Raw genomic sequence first — 21838 nt, 5'->3', positions numbered from 1 at the left:
TAGCTGATGTTCTTTGTCCTAGGCTACCTTCATGGGCTCATTTTACTAAGATAATAGGACAGTCTTGTGTCAAGAAAACCCTCGAGTGTATTAAATGAAGTTAATAGTGGCTTGACTTAAATTAAGATGTGATGTTTCCATCTTCCCTGTATGTGCTTCAATTAAAGTTTCTAATCAGTCACCCGCTGATCATTTCATTCCACTTATTTCAGAAAAACCATGGACCCAAATTTTTATGGGTGTATTACTGATCCCCAACCATCAAGAAGTTCCATTGTCCTATGGGTCATTGTAGAGCAGTTCATAAAAATGTCCCACTTTGTCCCACTTCATCTACATTTTTCTTGTGAACTATTAAATCAAGGAACTATCTCATCTTTAAAGTCCGCCCCTCCATATACACTGATCAGCCACAACACTAAAACCACTGACCAGTGAAATGAATATAATTGATTATCTTGTTGTAATGTCACCTGATAAGGGGTGGGATATATTAGGCATCAAGTGAACAGTCAGTTCTTGAATTTTATGTGCTGGACCAGGAAAAATGGAAAAGCGTATAAATCTGAACGACATTATCAAGGTCCAAATTGTGAGGGCTATACGAATGGGTCAAAGCATCTCCAAAACAGCAGGTCTTTTGAGGTGTTCCCGGTATGCAGTGGTTAATAACTACCAAAAATGGTCCAAAGATAGGACAACTGGTGAACCTGCGACAGGGCCATGGGGGTCCAATCCTCATTGATGTGCTTGGGGAGTAAAGGCTAACCTATATGTTCTGATCCCATAGAAGACCTCCTGTAGCACAAATTGCTGAGAAATGTAATGCTGGCTATGATAAAAAGCAGTTAGAACATGCAGAGCTGCATAGCCGCAGACTGGTCAGAGTGCCCATGCTGACCCCTGTCCACCACCGAAAGTGCCTAAAAGCACCAGAACTGAACCATGGAACAATAGAAAAAGGTGAATCCCGTTTTCTTTTACAACATGTGGATGGATGGGTGCATGTGCGTAATTTACCTGATGAAGAGATGGTACCAGGTTGCACTATGAGAAGAAGGGAAGCCAGGGGAGGCAGTGTAATACTCTGGGCAATGTTCTACTGGCAGGCCTTAGGTCCTGGTATTCATGTGGATGTTACTTTCACATGTTTCACCTATCTAAACATTTCTGCAGACCAGTACATACCTTCATGGCAACGGTACTGCCTGATGGTAGTAGCCAATTTCAGCAGGATAATGCGCCCTGCCACACTGCAAACATTGTTCAGGAATGGTATGAGGAATTCCCCAGATCTCAATCTGATTGAGCATCTGTGAGATGTAGACTTAGAAAGGTAGAGCACTCTCCATAGGTACAAAATGCTCCTCCTAATAAGATAGAGTAACACATTGTGACAGGACAGGGCCACACCACCAAGATAACATTTCCAATTGGTCCATCAATTCGCAGGCTTAAATGGACTGTCACCTCAAGACCAGTTCTTAAAGTTTGCTCGGAGGATAGGGGGAGGGCTTATTGCAGACACATTGGGGACTAAGAAGGAAGCGACAGGAGGTGAGGTACAGCCAGAAGCCCTGGTATTTGCCAAAAGCATGGAAGTAGTTAATTGCAGGAGGGACTGGGTGCTATCTAATATCTGGAGGTGGAGAAAGCCAAGGATTACCCATTGTCTTCCACAGGACTGACTCAGACATTGTGGTAGGGACACAGCAGGGGAGCCACTGTGTAAGGCTGACTCATCTCCAATCCCACTCCAACCTCCTGGTCCAATACCCTCCAATGTTTAAGAAGGAGAGACCCAGGGGTTTGCCTGGGGAAGGGAAAAACACATGAGAATTTGACCATGGATATAAGGAGCCCTGTTGTCAGACAGCGTGATCATCGCTGTCCTGTATTTTGTGTAGGAGACTGTTGCTCCATCTGGGTACTTGTCACCCCTCCATCGGGAAATACTCATCAGATTCTGGGTAAATTGGTGTGCCCTTAGAAGTGGGGAGAAAAAAGAAGCCAGGAACAGCCAGATACTAGGCCTTCCTGAACCGTCTGTTGACAGACTCTTTTGCCTGTGGAACTGCTGCATGACTAAGGTGGGTGGGGAACTTTGCTGGGACTCCTATTGACACTGTTGATCCACTAACCTATTGTTTAATGTGTGCAGTCTAAAGTGTGTACATAGGGCAGGGGGATGGTAGCCATATTGAACTTTTTATGAATGAAACGCATTAGAGCACACCACAAACAATCAAGAATTTTGACCCCATACAGCTGCCATCCCCCTGCTGTCCGTACGCACTTCAGCATTCCACGTGGCTGCTAATATGGTCAAATGCGGGTACTATAACTACAACGGACGCTGCCAGGAGTGAAAAGGACCAGCGTTCAGACTGAGAAACAACTATTAACTGGAACGTAACTCTTAGGGCTGTTAAGATCCATTCCTAAAGGTATTTTTCACGTTCTCCTGTTGCTCAATATGCCATTCATTCAGAATCAGAGCTATAAACATTATCTGTGGAATGTGCTGGAAAAAGAAGTCAGAGCCATGGAGGCCCCACTTCACAACTTACAAGACTTAATGGATCTACTGTTAACGTCTTGGTGTCAGATACCATAGGACACCTTCAGAGGTCTTGTGGAGTCCATGACTTGACAAGTCAGAGCTGTTTTGTTGGCATAAGCAGGGGCAGGCTGGGAAAGACAGTAAAATTGTATTTTGGGCCACCTGGTGGTCCAGTGATAATGCGATGGAGACAGCCTTTGCGGTCTGTGCAGGGGCTGTCACATCTCATAGTACTCACTGCAGCCGCATCATTCATTCATAGAATATTGTACTACAAGCTGTAGTACAATAATCTGTGAATGGATACCCCCATAGTGAGTACTATGCGATGTGACAGCCCCTGCACAGACCGCAAAGGCTGTCTCCATCGTATCTCGGTAGAGGCTAAATCCCCTTTGGCTTTACATCACCGAGTCATGTGACTGCAGTGGTCACATGGTACACAGTGTAGGCGGGCTGATGGAGTTCTGTGGTAGTCAGTGCAGGAGCTGCAGCATTTCTTTTTGTTCCTGGAGTCACTCCTGTAGAAAAAGGTAAGAGGAAGGGGAACTGTGATGGGAGAGCTAGCGTGTGTGAAGGGAGGGGCATGTGCGATTGAAGCTGCAGGGTATAGAGGGACATGTATGGCTAAAGGTGCTGAGGGCAGAGGGGGAGCATAAGTGGGTAAATGTGCTGGGGGCAGAGGGGGGGCATGTTGGCTAAAGGTGCTGGGTAGAGTGGAGGCATGTGTGGCTAAAGGTGCTGGGCAAAGGGGGGGCATGTGTGACTAAAGCATGTGGGCAGAAGGGAAAGGCATGTGTGTCTAAAGCATGTGGGCATAAGGGGGGCCTAATTATAAAATGTGGGTGATATATTGATGTAATGCCGGGGATTGCTGAAGTTTTCTAAATTTCATGTACCCATTTTTTTTTTTAACAAATAGGGCCTCCAAAGATCCAGACAAGCAGCAACTGAACTAAAGACACCAGCAGCCACAGGTGGTGAAAGTGACAAGAACAGGTAGGCGAGAGCAGGACATTCTGCCAACTGTCCCAAATCTGGTGGGGCAGACCAGAATTTTGATGACTATCTCGCTTAGTAAGGATTTGGTCTGAATTGAAGGACAGTTGGGAGATATGTCCCGCTTCACACTGTGCTGCTTGTGAAGGCAGATCTGCGTGCATCTAACAGTAGTACACACAGTATTGCCTGTGTACTTGTCTAAAATGATAGCCATCTTACATCATAGGAGCCCCCCTGATTATAATCCCCAGGGCCCCCAAGAGCTTTAATCCAAATCTGGGCCAGGATGTCAGATTGAAACCTAGTGCTCTGCTCCTCCTACCAGTTGCACTGCTCATATTATTTGTTTTAGGTTACCCTAAGACAAATAATAACCTTATTAGTATATAGGGCGAAGCAAAAACAAGCCTTTTGCTGGCAATAACTTCTGTTTTTTAAAGTAAAAGGCCTTTTTGCATTTTGATAAATCAGCTCATGTGTTCAATACTGTAATAGAACATTATTATATAATCTATTGATATAATATTATATATACACCATTCTGCCAGGTATGAAAAATAATAAGTGCGGTAGGAAGAATTAATATATAAAATAAAATGTAATATAAAGTGAGGTTTGTTTTTCGTTGCATTATTTGTTTGCATTATTTAAGATTTATCATTTAAATGAATAAAGTATCGTTGGTTTAAGCACCACTAAAATAGCCTATTGTTGTATTGATAAATATATATTGTACCAAAAATCACCCTTTAAGGACCGGTCGCTACTTATGGGCCACTGCTGTGGGTTTGCCCCCCGGACTAAAGTCTGCCAGCCAGCCCCTGGGCATGAAATGAATCTACACAATATTAGGTGGGTGGTTTTAATGCTGTGGTCGATCTGTGTAGTTTATGATTAAGGATTTCAATTTTATTTTACATTTGGTGGGCCTTTAATTAGAAATTGGATATTAAACTGGACTTGTCTTCTATGTACCACCACCAATATAACAGACAAACAGAGAGGGTTTACCGTTTCTTCAAGACAATTGAAGCTTTACAAGATGATTGAATCAATTTGCTCTCCTGTGCAAAGTTATCACATAATGACAATGTTCAAAATATATAAATAAAGTAAATTTTTTGTTGTCTTTTGTCACTTAATAAAAAAATCAAAAAATTTAAATGAAACAAGAACTGGATTCACAAATCAATTATAATTTTTAGATAATCGGAAAAGCTACATGGCTAAAGAAAGATCTTAGATCTGTAACAAATTTATATTCACCTAATTTTGAGGGTATCGTATGCAAAATCACACTGCGCATGCCCAGAACCGGAACATACGGGAGTAAACAAAGCCCTGTCCACTTTCATGTTCGAGTGCAAAGGATTCTTACTACAGCCTACAATTTTGGGGGCGGTTTGCCGCAGTAAATTTACAGTAAGTGTCAAACTCAAGCGCACAAAGCCACATTGAAATCAAGCTTTGGGCATCGCAAAGTTATTTGTTTTTCTGCCCTATCTCTTGCTCCAGCAACAGGGCTAGTCTAAGTCCTGAGTACTAGTGATGACAGACCTGTATGTATACTATAACATGTGTTTTCAGTAGACATTAAGAACATCCTAGTAAATGTATTTTCATGGGAAAAAAATATTTTTATTTTTTTCTATTTTATGAGTAATGTCTTTATTACTAACTGGCTAATGATTAATTATATATACATATTATATTTATTATATATATATATATATATATATATATATATATATATATATATATATATATATATATATATTTTATTATTTTTCTTCTGTGCATTTTTTTGCAAATTTATAGTCCACATAGGTATTGGATGTAGCCTGCAGTGTCTTGTGTAGTAGAGCTCAGCAGACCTATGCGTGCCCTGATGAGTGCTTTATTGACAGTAGATGCTTGCTTTATTGTTGCTCCCAATTAGTCACATCACTTGTCATCTGTGTTCAGTCCTCTGTGTCTGTAAAAGTCACTACTATTGAGTACTCGTTACTTACTTCAGCTGTGTTTCATGTTCTGAACATTTACCCTGAGTTTGTTTTGTGTCCTGATTTTACTATCACCTTGCCCTCTTGTCAGCTGCTGTGCAGTGAAAGTTTCCCTCAGAAATTCCCATCAATTTCTTGCGGGGGTCCCTAGTGAATACCAGGGCACTCGCTAGACTTTTTGGGCACAGGTAAGCAGATGACGGCACTAGGGGTAAATACAATTACAAAAACATTTTGTGTTCAAGTTTAAGATACTGAAAAAAACTTACAGTAAACTGACGCACTTCTCCACTTTCTATCAGCTCATATTCTTTTTCAGGTGTTATTGCATAGGCAATTTTCTAAAATGCAGAAAATATACATTTTTCACTAAATGATTTAATAGCCATAAGTACACAAACATCTAACTTACTTAAGAAAATAAGTATGAAAATGGTAACATTATATACACACCTGTCGAAAGGATCCAGGAATAGTACAAAATTTATATATGGCATAAATAGGTACCATAGCCATGGATGATATTGCAACCAACCAGCCAGTCACATTTGCCCATTCTGGGAATGTGTAGTTTCCATATTTTGGTGACCTATAGGTTACAATGCTAACAACAACCACAAACTGAAAAAAGCAAGACAAATGTAAATTAATATATTTTTTAATAGTAAATTGAATAAATACAATTAGTAGAAGCAATACCTTGAAGACTCAAAACGAGAGCACAAATCAATTTTAGCATAATTTGTCATTACTGTAAAAAAATGTAGATAATCTGAGAAATCACAGAAAATGTAAAAAAACTAATTATTGGCATATGTTTATTAACTCACAAACTGACATTGACAAAAGTTACTTTGGAAGACTTCTACAATTTTATTACACTTTTCTTTCCAATATTTTTTGCCGAAGGACTATAGGCCTGTGGACAAGTTGGAATAGGGTAATGGCGTAATGGATGGAAAGTCTGGCAGGACTCCAACTATAAGGCCCATAAATCAGGTCTTCTGAGTTACCAGTGATTCTCCTGGTAATCAGGAGTTGCACCTGAGTGGTGCTAGCAAAAGGATGCAAAGCAGCTCAGTCAGTCTCTTACTTCCTGGGGACAGGGGCTGCAGAGTTTGTGTGAGAGAAATCTGATATCTGCCTATAAGTACCTGTGCTGATTTGCTTTGTCTTAATTTGTTAGTCATGAGTGACCAATGTTTAGTTTGAGCTGGAGGGCAATGTGTTTATTTTGGAGTTTTCTTTTGTTTTCTTACTGAATAAAACTGGACTTGTGTGAAATCGCTCAGCTGCTATAAACATCATCTACCCCAGGAGATGTTACCGCCCCCCCTATATATATATATATATATATATATATATATATATATATATATATATATATATATAAATATATTTTTTTTATAGTAAATGATTTCAATGTACATGTAACCATTTTACCTGCTTTAGTCTGGATATTGATTGGTCATAACAGAACATAATTCAGTGTTATGAGGGGCCTGGGATCTTAGCCTCCTCACCCTATTTTCTATGTGCCATTTTCCTTGGAGAGGAGATGGCAACATCTATTTTCATTTCAGTTGTTATGTGGAATTAGAGTGACACCATTGCTCATACTCCTCTTGACTATTCTTGAGTGCTTAGAGATGACAGATCTACACATCCCTCCACCATTACACTGCTTGTATTCTGTGCTACTGACAGCATCCTCCAGGATAGAGAAACTGAGACATTACTCGGTCTACTGTCATAGGTTGTGCTGCCATAAGTTAGTATAATTAGGTATAGTTCAAAACATCTGTTTTTATTCCATAACTATTGACAACTACACTATAACACTCTCTTTGTGTGAATGCTGGATAGTGATGGAGATGGGGCTTTGGGAAAGAACCCTTCACAATGTAGCTATGGAGCTTAGAAATCTCAAGGTATAAATCCAGGTCATGTGATACAGTAGACATAATCTGTTTCCTAAATTTAATGTGACTGATTCACATGAATACCAAAAGAGGTTTTTGTACATGGGAAAATACTACATACAAATCTGCTTGTGCATGATGTTTAGATTTTCATATGTGCAATCATAAACACATATAACGTTTTACAGGAGTAGCTGAGATGGCCACAGTGACGAAGACTGCAGGTTACAATATTCACAAGTACATTTAGTTGTATTTCTTTTTCTAGCACTAGAGGTGTTCATCAATGCAAAAATAATAATTACTCCCAAGTCTCATCACCACAATAAGACTCAAATATGGATTAGAAAAACAAATCAGGCAAATGTTCATGTATAATTATAAAAATAAGGGGTAATAAAGGATGACATTAATTCAACAGAACACCTATTCAAAAAATATTTGGAGAAAAGAGGAAAATAACCAAATAAGTCATTGACATGAAATACAGAAACAACCCATTATTTATCAGCACCATAATTATACAAGGTTAGTTACTACATGTTGTATAAGTTTATTTATTATGGGGAGCACAGTGGCTAAGTGGTTAGCACTTCTGCCTTACAGCACTGGGGTCATGAGTTCAATTCCCGACCATGGCCTTATCTGTGAGGAGTTTGTATGTTCTCCCTGTGTTTGCGTGGGTTTCCTCCGGGTGCTCCAGTTTCCTCCCACACTCCAAAAACATACTGGTAGGTTAATTGGCTGCTATCAAAATCGACCCTAGTCTGTGTGTCTTTCTGTGTGTGTGTGTGTGTGTGTGTGTGTGTGTATGTGTGTGTGTAATTTAGATTGTAAGCCCCAATGGGACAGGGACTGATGTGAGTGAGTGCTCTGTACAGCGCTGCGGAATTAGTGACGCTTTCTAAATAAATGGTGATGATGATGATTAAAAAAAATAGTTAATATTTATTTGCATATGGTAATTTACAATATTATATAGTGCTGTTACACATTACTACCTCCACTGATGTCTCACAGTATTATATTGTTATAAATAATATAATACCAAGAAAAGAGATTTTAGCTAATTAAATGTAATAATATGCAGAGGAATGGGGCATTTCAATAATAAATGTAATAATAAATGTTTGCTATTTAGGTTTACTAGTCTGATAAAAAATAAAATAATATTTTTATTTATTATTAGAACATTTCTGTACATTTTATTAATTTATTTAGAAACATAATTTTGTTTCAGTACAGATAACAGTGACAAGAGCACTTAGCCTGAGTATGTCTCAAAATATTTACCAGGAGAAAGCAAGGACTGACAAACTTCCAGCAAAGTCTCCAGTATAATCCTGGTCGTTTTCCAATCATTTCTTCAATGTCATCACTGAACCGTCCAACACCTGGTGAAAACATAGAATACATATGCAACTTGTAAAGCTAGAAAAAAACCAATATAAAATATATCAACTTCTGTGCACTTATAAGGATCGCAACATTGTTGCAACAAAGTAAGGGGAAAAAGAATAGCAGCAATTATCAATGCCTACAACATTCTATTGTGAGTAGGCAGTTGAGGAGAAAATGGGACCTCAATATATTAACTTTTTAAGAGTACTTGACAGATATCAATGTCTCTTACACAATTAATAAGCTTAATATGTAATTTTTTTGTCACCAGAAGAAAATGTGTAATTTTTATTGATTTCTTATTTTTTTGAGTGGCATTCTATTTTAAATGTTGTTAACTTTTTAGTTAATTAAGTTTATTATTTTCCAAATTAAAGTAACGTTTTTAACTTACTAAATTAGGGGTGTATTTTTAGCTACCAAACTTATATTAAAATTTAAACTATCCCAACATGTCCACACACTAACAAACCAAATACATGAGGCTGTATCCTTTGGCAGGAAAAATGTATGTGCTTTTCTCTTTGTCTATATATGTGTATTGCATTATGGATTGTGTTCTTCATTTGTATTATTGAATTGTAGGTTGTTGCTTGTTGAGACCCAATGAATCAATAGTCCCCCCTACTTGTGATATTTTTACACTCAATTGACCTAAATCATGCTTAATATAAAAAAATAAAATAAAATCATAATGATAGGTAGCACATAGATGATATTACAGAATGTGCTATATGCACAAATAGGTCTTACCATAAAACCATGCAATTCCGATTGTTTCAATGAGTACACCAAACAGAATTGAAGTACCTGCAGCAAAATGGTCAAGTAAAGTGAAAACATAGATTCCACCCTGTAAGGAAAGATAGGCAATAATGACTGTTGTTTCTTGACAAAAATAGACATTTGAGCTTCATATATTAAATCAGTTACAGAACCATTTACTGTAGTGCAAAGGTTTAATTAGAGTACATAAGGAATATGGCAGAGACTGGTTTTAATAAATTAGCCAGCACAGCACATGGACTCATTTGAATTAATTACAAGAGAATATCTGACTCAGAACCCAGTATAGCAATGTCCATATGTTTCCTGTTGGGATTGTAATGTATGTAATCTGAGGTTGGATTTGCATAAACCACTTTATCAAACACAAACTAAGAAATTGAGATGAAATACGGAAACAATCAATTATTTATCAACACCATAATTATACTATGTTAGATAATGTATGTTGTATAAGTTTATTTTAAAACATAATTATAGTTTAATTGCATATGGCAATTTAAAATATAATGTAATAGTGATATCACACATTACTACACCCACTGATGGTATACAGTATTGTATTGTAATAAATAATAGCATACTAAGCCAAAGGAGATTTTAGCTAAGAAAACTTAATGATATGCAAGGAAAATGGGCATATCAATAAAAAATATTTTATATTTAGGTTTTATAGTCTGACAAACATATAATATTCTTTTAACTCTTTGGATATTTGAATTAAAGGTTAGACAATAACCACTGTAGTTTCTTATTGACAATAATAAACATTTGTGCTTCATACATGAAATCTGTTCCATACCCATTTGCATTTGCTGAAGTGCAAGGGGGTTAATTATAGTGCATAATGGATATGGCACAGACTGGTTGCAATACATTAGCCAGCTCAACACATGTGATTTGATTTGATCTGACTCTGAAACCAGTAAGGCCATTATATTCATGTTGAGAATTATGAATGCACTTGCATGAACCACTTTGCCAAACTGAATTATTGGTATATTAAGATTTCTGCCTCAGATATGGCTCTCTTCCCTTTAAACTAATTTTTTTTGGACACGTCATTTCTTTTATGTTTTGTGGCCAATAAAAAATTTGCATTAGATGACATCAGCATATTTTATCATAGCTGATTAAGTACTGATATATAGAATACAATATATTCTGACTTTAAATTATGGTATAATAAAGTTATATAATGTGTACCATATGGAGGCAATTGTCCCTTAGTTTGATCCACCACCTGAAAGAGTCATCAAAATCAGATGAGCTGATCCTGGGCTGTTCATACATAAAAGTAATTGCAGGGCAGGTGCCTGCCCATTGAAAGAAACAACGAGAGTAAAGTGATAGGATGTTGATCATCCTATCTTGTTACTCTTAGTATAGCTCCTTATAATAAGCAGCAATAGATGTAGACATGGGTGAGTTACACCCAATAAGGAGCATCCACTCTCTAATCTGCTCCTCTCAGTTCCAGAAAATTCACATATTTTCACAGTGTTACAAGATGTAGCTGCCAGAATTGGGAGCATTGTACAGTATGGAGGAACTTTATGGGATATATTCACCTTACTCCTAGAAACTCCAATTTCTAGGAGTAAGCCAAGGTTCAATGGACAAGTCTAAGCAGACAGATATGGGTCACATAGTGGTAAGCAACTAGGAAGGGGGATGACAACAGTTGTGGGGCAGAAAATGAAATGACAGACTAGGTAACAGGCAATGAAGTATATGGAGTAAGTCAAAAAGAGAAAGAGAAAAATGGTAGGCAAGGCCAATATTGGCCAATCAATCATGAGCTATAAGGCAAGGGAGAGGTGACAAGAGGAATGGGGGCCAGCAAATGACAGACAATGAAATAAGGGAGCGGACAAGAAACATGAGCAAAGGGAAATAGATATGAGACGGGATAGTCAGGCAATATGGAGAAATAGTGGAAAGAGATCAGTCAAGGGGCAGCATATTTCCTTTGTTTTTAAAATAATATTTTGGGTGGCAAAGCAATGGCACAGTGGCCAAAAGAGACATGGAAGAGTAAAAGAGGACTGTATTAAGGCACGAGGTGGGAGAAACAGGGGTAGAGGTAATTGAGCAGAAAAGTATGGAGGAGACAAACGGCATGGTTGTTGGCAAAAAGCAAAATTGAAACAAGCAGACAGAAGAAACATGGGGGAGACAAACTGATCGGATATTAGGCAAGGGAGACAAGAAGTCCTACCACTATGGAAAATAAATGCATTGTTAGATAAAAGGCTAGTTTTAAAGTAGGTGTTATATTTGTATGTTTTATATGTTTTGTGTTGCTTGCAGTGGTTATTATTGCAAGTGTGCAAATATTTGGCCCTGCACTGCTGCTAAAAATGATGACATTCAGAAGCTCTTAGTAACCTCCTCTATCATAGGTCATTAGTGATTGGCTCACTTTCTGTGAACTTTAGCAGATAACTGGAGTTCAGTGAATGAAAAGCAGCCAGAGCACAGTATGACAGTAATAATTAATAGCAGCTCAATGTTGCACTTGACCCTTTTAGTGGCAGCACAATGAGTGTGTGAGTGATACTAATGACATGGTAGCTGTACTGTATACATAGGGCATAGGAGTTCTACTGTACACTGGGGCATGTGACCATGAACATGAATGTTGCACTGTATATGTGCCTGGGAGTGTGCGTTATACTGAGTGTATGGAAGTAGTGCTGTATACTGAATGTGGATTATATACTGAGAAATTGGAGCGCCAATGTACTGTATACTATGGGCATATGAAAGCTTTTTTGTATAATGAAGCGATGGCAGCAGTACTGCACACTATAGAGTACAGGAACAACTACGTAAGTAAAGCAAGGAAGCTCTATAGATAAGGAAGGCTTTGGAGCCAAACAAGGAAAAATTGTGGACATAGGAGTGTTACATTATAGTGACTTCATGGCTCATTCCCACTTGCATTTCTCATACTTTCCTTTCAAAGCATGAGAAATGCATCCAATAATGTGTTGTATTGTGATGAGCTTTTCGCTTTCTTTTTATGCTCTGATTTCTTTACCATTTAATCACTTAATGTGAATGGATACACATGCAACATTACAATAGGGTAATACAATATTCTGTCAACGCAGAGAAGATAGTTGTGCCATAAAAGTCAATTCACTATATTTTACAGTATTCTTCATCTAGTGTTCATTGAAATTACATAGGTACGACTTCTGACTTTTCAGTGGGCCACTTAATGGTGTTTGGCCCTCATGCAAAATGTTGCCAACCTTCCACTGGCATCATATATGGAGAGACAGTTATGAAAACTGTTTCACAGTTAGAAAAGTGTTACTCATACCAACCAATCAGATTCAAACTGTCAATTTACTAGTATAGTTCAGCAGTCAATTGGTTGCTATCGGCAAAACAACTTTAATCCCAGTCCATAGAACAGTAGATATAAATGTCGCCCACAGGTTTTTTTGTGTGCTTGTATCTAGGTTTTATGCCTTTTTATCTGTCCAATATGTATAAAAAGACTAATGTTTATGAATATTGTGAATAAAGCTGACAAAACTTTTCAGCAAATTCATGTTTCTTGAAATATCAATGTTTCACAGATGGAAAAATCAACAAGGTCCAGTTGAAGAAAGGACTGGAATCGGGGAGATAAATCTTGAAAAAGTTTTTTTTCTGTTTCAATAAAAGTTCTGACCATAAAAACATATTTGACATGATAAATTACTTTTTATACCATTAAAACAAATTTTCATAGAATTTTTTCTGTTTAATAAAACATTTGTGGATCGATTCAATGAAACTGTGGCTGTTGGCACAGTATGACAAATTATTCCACAAACTGAACCACAGGACATTTACTAAAGTCTATACAAGAATAAGCATAAATAACTTGTTTTAAAATGTTTTCCACTTCCTCGCCCTTATTGAAATGGTTCAGTTGGGAAAAATATGTCATAGATGGTGAGGGATGACAAACCCATTCTTACCAACTCGCTAGCCCTATATCTATGTGTCAGAATCATCACAACCTTCGCAAGCTTAAATCCCTAATAGAATTAGCAAGGCTATAAATTGTTATAGATGCGTTACCTGCTATACAGGCAATGTTTTGGCTGATATGATTATTTGATATTGTGTTCATTCCCCACTATGCACCCTTCCTTCCTTCTGTATCTCTTATGTTCTCCCTATTCCCCCATTATGTTTTCTGTACCCCTCAAGTTTGATAAAATTTCAATGAAAATATTGATGTTAAAATATTGTAACACTATAGCACTGATGTTTCTTTCATTTGATATTTTACAACATTTTAGACCACAAAGGCATTAGCGCTAGGGTTAGAATCACCTGACATATAAATAACATACATTGGTTACACAGGAGAGGGATATAAAGAACGTGCAAAGAACGATGAATAGTGTAAAGAGTTCTCGATGTCTATGTAGGAACTTGAATTCATCAATAAGACCTGTGATTACTGACTCCATTCCCCCCATCTGCAATGAAAGAAAAAATACTTTTAGTCCACTTATAGGTAGATTATAAAACCTTTCTCATACTGAGGTTAGTACTAACATATAAAAATGTACAAAAACATACATGTGAAAGAAACTTCTGTGACTTATACCCATGAACTGCTAAGTGAGTGGATTATGCTTTAACGAAGACACTCAAGTAAATATGGTGGATATACCCTCTAATGCCAGGTTTGAAGCTACAAACCTCCATCCTGGGACTAATTGCCATCCTTCTTTGAAGTTCACATCACAGCATGTGGCCCTATGTGGAAAGGAACTTTATTATATGTCTTCACCAATGGCCAAATTTGGTAGGCGGCCAATACCTGGTATTGGAGAAGTCATATTATTTTAATATTTTATGTGTAACAATTGGTTGTTAAATAAAAGTGGCAATGAAGGTAATATACCATTGCACTATCCTTCTTTTTTTCCCACATATAGCCACCCTAAAAATGTGAGTGTCTTCAAGGCAGATTGCATATTGACACTACAAAGGAATAACTTTTACTACCTGTGGTATGAAAAACAAGGACTTTCCAAGAACTTGACTTTAGGAACAAATGTTTTACCAATTTTAAACAGACCACAACTTAAAATGAATCAAACCACTGTATGCAGAAATCATAGTCTTTTATCTATTGTTGTCCTTTTTCACAAATACCTATCACAGATCCATTTATACGTTATCACTATCATGAAAAAAAAATGATTTGGTATCCCATACCTTTAATTATTGTATGGAGTCCTGCAGTCAATGCTATAAAAATAAAGGACCTGATTCATGTTCAAACGCAACTTGCACGTAAGTTGCATTTTTTAGAAAAAGAGCACAGAAGTGCATAGTTCCTAACGTATTCAAATCAAGCGTATCTCAACATACATTTCGATTTGAATCTGGCTGTAACTACGCTCTGTCTAAACAGTACTTGCCTTAGCTAGAGACACAGAACAGACTGCAGTATACGCACATATGTATGTACAATAGAAGGACGCATACATTTTTTATTATCATAAAACAAAAAACAACTCTTAACAGTATTATTTATATAATTTTTTTAAAATATATATATTTATATAATAAATATACTTTCAATTCGTACTGTATATACAATGCATTTTGATAGTATATATTAGTTGCATATAGTTGTTCCGTGATAGCTACTGGCATGCATAAATGTAATTTTTCATTCAAAGAATATGCCATGTCAGTCATCACTGTCAGTTGGAATTTACACCTGGCCTGTAGTGGGTGCAAAAGATAAGGGTAAAACCAGACATACTTATAACAAACACAGGACTTGAATCGGCCACATCAGCGTCAGAACGCCCGTACTGTACATGGCCTACATAAGTCCACCCCGTCTCTCCCTCTTTCTGCCTCTCATGTCATAGACAGTCGTAAGTGTCATTTGCATTTTGGCATGAATTGCAGGCAAATTTCGTTTATTGGCGTAATGTCTGTTTCTGCCCATTTGCAGCGCTATTTCACACAAGTTATGCTATGCAAATGGACAAGTCTGAACATGAATTAGGCCAAAATGTTTAGTTAATCATTTTTTTCTTTGTTTTACTGATTCATAATTGCAGTTCGTACAGGTCCACAATGTCTATATGATATCTCCAATCACTCAGTTTGGCCCATAGATGATGTGATTTTCATGGCTGATTGGGATGTTGCAAACCACAGCATGTGCACTAACTGCTAAACTCAAACATGATTGCTATTTCATGGCACATGTGTTTATCTTCTGTCCACACTCGCTGTGTCCCATAGGATCTGGCATGGGCACCGAAAGGACAGATTTATCTCATTTGACCCCGTGTATTTTCATCCTGTTCTATTCAAACTGCTGCGCTGTTCCCATAGTTATATGGTAGGTGTCTGCCCCTTATCCTTCTGTCAGCGCTGGCTCCTATTGCACCATTCTGCTTTATCATCTACATCAATATGTATTTATATTGCGCCAGCAAAATCTGTAGCACTTTACAATTGGAGAAATAGCACAGTAATAAAATAATACAGAAAGAAAGAGAGGTAAGTGGGCCCTGCTCACAAATTTACAATCTATGGGACAATGGGAGTTTGATACATGAGGTTAAGTGCTACATATTGCATATTAGCCCAGCCAGATTACAATGGTAAAAAGTGCACAGTGGGCTATGTGATCCAGTCACATAGCAAAGGTACCAAACATTTGTTGTCTTTTGTTAACTGTGTAAAGGGTGGTTATAGGGTAGCCTGGTAGGTTAAGAGAGTGGTTGAGAAATATTATAAGTTTACCTGAAGAGGTGGGTTTTTTAGAGAATGCTTTAAGGTTTGAACAGTAGCGGAAAGTCTTATTGTGCAAGGGAGGGAATTCCATAAAGTGCATGCATCTCAAAAAAAGTCCTGTAGTCCCTAGAGCATGTAATTAGTGTGGATGAGAGACACAGATCTAGAGCAGAATGGAGATGTCGAGTTGAGAGATATTTTGAGACAAGTCAGGAGATGTAAGTTGTTGCAGCTCTGTTGGTGTTCTTGTATGTTATTAGAAGTATTTTATATTGGATTTGGTGGAAAACAGGCAATCACTATAGAGACTGACAGAGTGGCTTAGCAGAGGAAGAACAATTTGCAAGGACAATCAATCTAGCTGCAAAATAAACTGTAAGGGGCGAGAGTCTGATCTAGACCACTAAACAGGGAATTGCAATAGCCAATATGGGAGATGATAAGTGCATGAATTAAGGTTTTTGCAGTGTCTTGTGTAAAATGTGTGTGTATTCTGGAAATGTTTTTAAATGTATTTATCAAGATTTAGATATGAGTTGATGTTGGAAACAAAGGTTAGTTCTGAGTTAAGGATCACCCCAAGGCAGCGAGCTTGCATGGTGGAGTTTATGGTCATGGTGTCAACAGAAATAGCAATGTCAGGTATGCTTCTGTTGGTGGGTGGGAATATTAACTCTGTGGGCCAACACAGAGATCAGGACAGGACAAATAAATTTGGGTATCATCCACAGAGAGATGAAAAACGTTCTCATTTGTTTTCCAAGAGAAGTGGTATATATAGATAGAGAACAAGAGAGTACCTATAACTGAGCCTTGTGATACTTCAACTAATAAAGTTAGCGGAGCAGAGGTGGATCCAGAGAAATTAACACTGAAAGAGTGATTATATTGGTAGGATGAGAACCAGGATAGGATCTTGAAGACCTAGGGATTGTAGCATTTGTATGAGAATAGAGTGGTCAACAGTGTCAAATGCAGCTGAGAGATTCACGAGAATTAGAAGCAAGAAATGGCTTTTAGATTTAGCTGTGATAAAATCATTGAAAAACCTTAGTCAATGCAGTCTCTGTGGAGTGTTGAAAATGAAAGCCTGACTGAAGAGGATCCAATAGGCTGTGTACGGCAATTGTAGGCAATTCTCTCGAGCAGCATGGGAGCCGAGAGATGGGATGGTACTTTGACAGTTTGGATCAGAATTTTGTTTTTTCAGAATAGGAGTAACCACTGCATGCATGAATAATGATGGAAAGATACCAGTAGAGAGAAAGAGGTTACAGATTTTAGTAAGATGTGGGATGTGCACAGGAGACAGGGATCCTTCGATTTGTGAGGGTATTGGATCAAGAAGACAGGAGTTAGAGTTGGAAGACAAACATAGAGTAGATACTTTATCTTCATTTGTGGGATCAAATCAAAAGCAGGTGTCAGAGGGTGCTGGGATGGAATTGAGCTGGTTGCTTGTCAAGGAAGATGATACAATTTTAAGTCGGGTCTCAATCATGGTTGCTATCTCACTTTACATGTGCTATCTTCTGACTACACTAACTGTGTTCCATGGGATCTGGCAAACTATAACAATTAGATTTGAAAATCCCAATAACTACTACATTAAAACTTTCAATTTAAGTTAGTGAAATGACATGGTGGGATGTCACAATGAAGGCCAGGGCTGATAGAATGCACTACAGCAGCCAACTCTCCATAATGTGCCGTCATTTGAAGAATGCCTTTACAAACTTGCCTTTACAAGCCAACGCCGCTTTAAATTTTAGCTGTAAACTCACCGATTTCCAGCAAGGTTGAAAAAACCGGACCATGATACATTTACCACCGGGTATGCACTGACATTTGATGTGCATTGATTTTTGTTTGACATGTGGTTGTTTTACATGAATTAGGGAGGTCATTGGAGGTTATAATGAAGGTAGGCAGTATTTGGTGAACCTCAAGGCAACAGAAATGTTCACAAACGCCAATGCCAGCACCCTAACTTGTAAATGAAATATTCAAGTGATGGCATCCTGCCATTGGTGCTTTAAATACAAACATATCACTGCAGCTATGAGCAGTGACGTGAGTTTGAAGTTCCAGAATTTACAGCACTCTGGATGTAGCGTAAGGAGGTCCACTATCGGCCGGCTATGTAAACTATCATTTTTCTTGTAAGTCATTATTTTATTTTCCTAGGCATTTTAACAATCTGATTTTTTTTAAGGATTAGTAGTTGTCGGTGTAGTGGTAGTCATTAATATGACTACCACTGGATAGAAGACAGTTACACTTTTTTTATAGAGATCAGTAATCTCTGTCTGATTAATTATCTCTCATCTATTCAACCTGTCAAGAACAGAATAGAGGATAGATGAATGTAAAAGTGTCTGAGTACACATATGCTTATAGTAATTTCAAGTCACAGAATGCATTTTTTTTCCAAAAAAAAGTAGCATCTTAGAAATAGAAATATTTGGCAGTGTCACTCACAGCGCTGTCAATTCCAAGAGTAAGTAGCATAATAAAAAATATGACAGCCCACACAGAAGAAAGTGGAAGTGTAGCAATAGCTTCAGGATATATGATAAATATCAGACCAGGTCCTAAAATAAAAAAAACAATTATTAAATACAATATTAAATATTTAGAACCACACAGCTTCTCACAGTAATATTTATTCAAATGCTAATGTCCAGTAATAGGGATAGTCAACTAATGTATATACAGTATCTTAGTTTTGTTGTGGTTTTTTTGTTTTTTTTCAACCTATAATTGTGGACCTTAATACTGTAACTGTGTATCTTTGTGATGTCACTGCATTTTTCAACAGGACAGAGTATAAATTGTTCCCCTCTGGCTTTGGAAACCAGAGCGTGCCTATAGAAGCTGGTGTTGGTGCCAACTGTGCAAGCTATGCATGCAATAGTTTGCCCTGTAATCTATTATGCTAATAAAACCTATGGTGTTTGGAACCACAGCGATCGCATTGGAGAATCTTTATTGCATATGATCATACTTACCAACTTTGAATAGTTGGTTTCCGGGAGCCTGTCATGTGAGGTGGGCATGACGGGGGCGTGACTCCAAAATGCGCATCATTTTGGACCCGCCCCCGTGATGGCATGATGCAAAAAGCGTCATTTGACAGCGGGGGGGGGGGGGAACGCCAAGATACCCCGGGAATCGCAGCGTTTGGAAGCTAATTCTGCCCACTCTGCCCATTCTGGGGCACTTCCTAGTGAAGTGGGCAGAATTCGGGGGATTGCCACACTCACCTGGGAGCCCGGGAGACTCTCGCAAAATGCGGGAGTCTCCCGGACATTCTGAGAGAGTTGGCAAGTATGCATATCATACATAAAGATGCAACAGAGCATAACAGTGACATGAAGGAGCAGCGGCCAGTAGCTTTACATGTAAGAAGCTGCTGGCTGTTTTCTTTCATGTCAGCAACCAGAGCTCTGTTTTACAGGCAATTAGGCATAGGGCACAGAATTGAAAAAGTGGATTATAGGTGGGGACATACAGAAGTAAAAACAAGATAGGATAAACATACATTCAAGTCATGAGAATACAAAAATCCTTATGGCGTCTGGTAGTTTGTGCTGTCACTATTACTCCAGTAATTCCTATAGAGCCTAATCGGGTGAAACAATACTACTAGGTGCATATAGAGAACCATTACAGTGGACTCTAATGCTGAACTCCAGGGACTGGATAGCCCTGATTGACTTGGGTAATGGTGTTTCCTATGAAGGGACTAGGTTATGTATCTGATCCAGATTTAAATATGGTTCTTAATATTTTTCCCTCTGATGGAATAACTATAGCTAATATTGTGTTTTATCTACAGTAAGTTTGTGTTACTAAGTAAATCTCTAATTGATTGACCCAGAAAGCTCCATCATTAGAACAAAAAGGGTAAAAAAGAGGCAGCCCTGTCTTACATGTTAGCAATACAATAGAGAAGTGAAACCTGAATTAATTTTTTTTTGAGAGTTTGAGATAAAGTAATATAATTGTATCCTATAAGATACCAGGGAAACCAAATTTAAAGACTGACAATTTGTTCTGTCAAAAGCTTTGTCTGCATCCAGTGTGAAGAGCAGTAAAGGCCTTTTCTTTCCCCACAAAACTTGTACTGTAATGTCAGGACAGGCTAATGGAGGGAGTCCATGCTTCTCCCTTAGAGCTGAACACATGCGTGTCTGCTCTGCTGCATAGGAGAGGCATGAACACCGGGCCAGTGCTACCACTAAGCGGACTAAGTCAGTCACCTGGGGTGCCAAAATACCCCAGTGTTTTTAATGTTCGCAAGGTGCCCCTATTCTGTGAAGCTGCTTGCTACTCCATATCAGTGATGGACTCTAGGCAATATAATGTCACAACCCAGTGCCACACTCCCAGTCTGTCACAGAAGCAAAGGATACTGGAAGTACCACCTCCCCGTTTGCTCCATTCAAGGCACAAAGCGAAAAAGCAGAAAGCTGGGGATTGAGCACCCAAGGTACCTAGAGCACTTCCTCCAGCCCTGCATAGACAGACTCCCTCCACCCTGCTAATAATTCATACAGTGATCGACTCGTGGTGGCACTGGGCTTCAGTTAGTAGGGCCCCCTAGTTCCTGCATGTGGAGTACAGGAAAGATGGGCAACATTTTCAAAAAAGTGGGCATTTTCTTTAATTTATTCTTTCACTTCAGCTACCAATAGCTTTACGTTGTTTAAAATATTTTGTAGGGACTACAAAGAATCTTTTTGACTTTACTAATACCTGCATGCATATCATCAAACACACATATGAGGCTGACTTGCTATTTTCAGTCCCTCATAACCTATGGTCTTGCAGAGGTTAGAAAGCTGTCAATTTAAGTAGAAATTACTTCTTATAGTTTGCCTATCGTGGATATGTAAGTTGCTTAATGTGCCTACCAGGGCGTGAAAGTGTGGTTGTGCGTTAATGTCATTTTAGCTTTCTGGCCAGGAAGTTCCTATTCTGAACATATGCGAAGGACATGCACCAAGCCACCCCCTCCCCACCTAGTTAAATCATCTTTTTAATTGTGGAGCGTAAATAAGAAAGACTTTGGCTTTAAAGAAGCGGAATTGTCTTTCAACATGCAAATCTACATAAACAGTGAGACATTTTATAGGAGAAGAAGTAAAGCTCAAATGTAGTCAAAATTAATGTTCATAATGATTATATATTGAAGACATATAAAATACATTGATTTTTGTTGTAGCTGCATGAAATATTCAAATGTATTGTTGATTTTCCTCAAAATATATTAAATTTTTTTAAGAATATGAAGAGTAACAAGGTAACATGCTAAGATTTTTAAATGTAAATAAATATCTATCTATAACGATAAACTTACTGTGAAC

The 21838-nt window shown here is 38.0% G+C and overlaps 1 protein-coding gene across 1 annotated transcript in view; it reads right to left on the bottom strand.

Annotated features, from left to right (window-relative positions):
- SLC6A3 (solute carrier family 6 member 3) overlaps positions 1–21838 on the bottom strand; it is a 108771-nt gene that overhangs the window by 7957 nt on the left and 78976 nt on the right. Inside the window, exons 9-14 of the mRNA XM_075211306.1 lie at positions 18948–19060; positions 14042–14170; positions 9645–9744; positions 8784–8884; positions 6022–6189; positions 5838–5909 (exon numbers count right to left, since the gene is read on the bottom strand). Of these exons, the coding sequence (XP_075067407.1) occupies positions 5838–5909; positions 6022–6189; positions 8784–8884; positions 9645–9744; positions 14042–14170; positions 18948–19060 (683 nt within the window). The remainder of the gene's footprint in view (positions 1–5837; positions 5910–6021; positions 6190–8783; positions 8885–9644; positions 9745–14041; positions 14171–18947; positions 19061–21838) is intronic.

The sequence above is a fragment of the Mixophyes fleayi genome, chromosome 5 (genome assembly GCF_038048845.1).
Source record: "Mixophyes fleayi isolate aMixFle1 chromosome 5, aMixFle1.hap1, whole genome shotgun sequence".
NCBI classification, from domain to species: Eukaryota; Metazoa; Chordata; class Amphibia; order Anura; family Limnodynastidae; genus Mixophyes; species Mixophyes fleayi.
The sequence above is the reverse complement of the archived record's forward strand: the minus strand, read 5'-3'. Positions and strand labels throughout refer to the sequence as shown.